Source organism: Rutidosis leptorrhynchoides, chromosome 6 (assembly GCF_046630445.1).
Source record: "Rutidosis leptorrhynchoides isolate AG116_Rl617_1_P2 chromosome 6, CSIRO_AGI_Rlap_v1, whole genome shotgun sequence".
Lineage (NCBI taxonomy): Eukaryota > Viridiplantae > Streptophyta > Magnoliopsida > Asterales > Asteraceae > Rutidosis > Rutidosis leptorrhynchoides.
Genome location: NC_092338.1, coordinates 80,674,587 through 80,676,189, shown reverse-complemented (window position 1 = coordinate 80,676,189; position 1,603 = coordinate 80,674,587). Strand labels below are relative to the sequence as shown.

At 33.1% G+C, this 1,603-nt stretch overlaps 1 protein-coding gene across 1 annotated transcript; it reads left to right on the top strand.

Moving 5' to 3' along the window:
- The first annotated feature begins 942 nt into the window (after window positions 1-942).
- Window positions 943-1,326, top strand: LOC139853814 (cytochrome b-c1 complex subunit 7-2, mitochondrial-like). The gene has a single exon (XM_071843166.1). It carries the CDS (start codon window positions 943-945, stop codon window positions 1,324-1,326), a length of 384 nt encoding a protein of 127 aa, XP_071699267.1.
- The last annotated feature ends 277 nt before the right edge of the window (window positions 1,327-1,603 follow it).

Here is a 1,603-nt window from a genome sequence, read left to right as displayed (position 1 = left end):
TGATTACGGAAGTATTATTCCTGCACTAGGTGAAACATCTCCATCGTGGAAATAAAAGGAAATTGAATTTTATGAAAAGGATTTAATCGATTTCCTTGATTTAGTTGTTGAAAATAAAACAAACAACTTTATGAAAAGGATTTGTTTTAGATTTGAAAAGGAAATTGAATTTTATGAAAAGGATTTAATCGATTTCCTTGATTTGGTTGTTGGAAATAAAACAAACAACTTTATGAAAAGGATTTGTTTTAGATTTGAAAAGGAAATTGAATTTTATGAAAAGGATTTAATCGATTTCCTTGATTTGGTTGTTGGAAATAAAACAAACAACTTTATGAAAAGGATTTGTTTTAGATTTGAAAAGAAAATTAGTTAGTGAAACATCTCCATCGTGGAATAATATTTGTTTTTGGGTGCCTATAAATAAAGACTATCATTCATGAGAAAAAATATATACAAAAAAAACACCTTAATACTCTTATGCAAAAGAGTTCTTGTTTACTGCTAATAACAAGAACTAATATCTGTCTTATCCCGAAGTGATATTCATGTAACTCAGGCAATAAGGGTCGAATAATTACTTTCGGAAAGTGATACCACGATTCAGTGATTTATCCGGCTATCGATTATTTTACCCTACACGTAATTTCAATAAAACCTCCAACAGAGTTGTTGTCTCTGCATCTCTGCTGCTACTTAGCTTACTCTATATAATTCATTTGTAATAATAGTCTTGTATAGTCTGCTTGTTTCGTGTTTCATAGGTGACCAAGTTTTGTTGTAAGGTCCCTATGCTCCTGTATGTTTGTGTGTTTTGGTAATATATTATTGGCTTTTCAAAAAAAAAAATATGTTTAATATTTGGGCCCTTAATATTTACACGGTGTGTTTAAGGCCAAAAGCTTGAATAGTTAGGGCGAAAAGCTTGAAATCAATTCACAAATGACATCTTCGAAACTACTGAAAGCGATTTTAGATTCAAAGAAAAAGTGGTTCGCTCCTTTGCCCAAGAAAACTATCGCCAATCACCTTATCCCATGTGGGTTATGTTTTGATGATTTATACGATCTAGTGGAATCTCTTGATATCAAGGAAGCCTTACCAAGCATTCCTCGTGAGATCATTGATGCTAGAAATAAACGTTTGTTACGAGCCATGGATCACTCGATGAAACATGAATATCTTCTTGTAGATCTTCAGACGCAACAAACTCTTTTTAGGAGTTGCCTAAGATATATGTTGGCTCAGGTTAAGAGGGAGAAAGCAGAGCGTGAAGTACATGGATCATTGCCTCTTCAGCATGATTGGCTTGTAAAACCATTGTAGTTGTTCGCGTTTGGCCTTTTCTTGTTCCTTGGTAAAGTTGTGCATTAATAAAATTTTAGCCCTTCTAAAAATAAAAATAAAATAGATATGGTTATTCGAATCATTCAAAGGTACAAATAAAACAATATTTTGAATGTAATAGGTTAATTGGTCAATTAAATAGTCACAATGCTTCCAAAATCAACAATTCTCTCGGTTAGGAACGTTTATCCAAGTGCTCGGAGGCTCTTAATCCTCTCCCGAACTCTCCTTTTTCTGTTTGGGATGAGATCGGGGA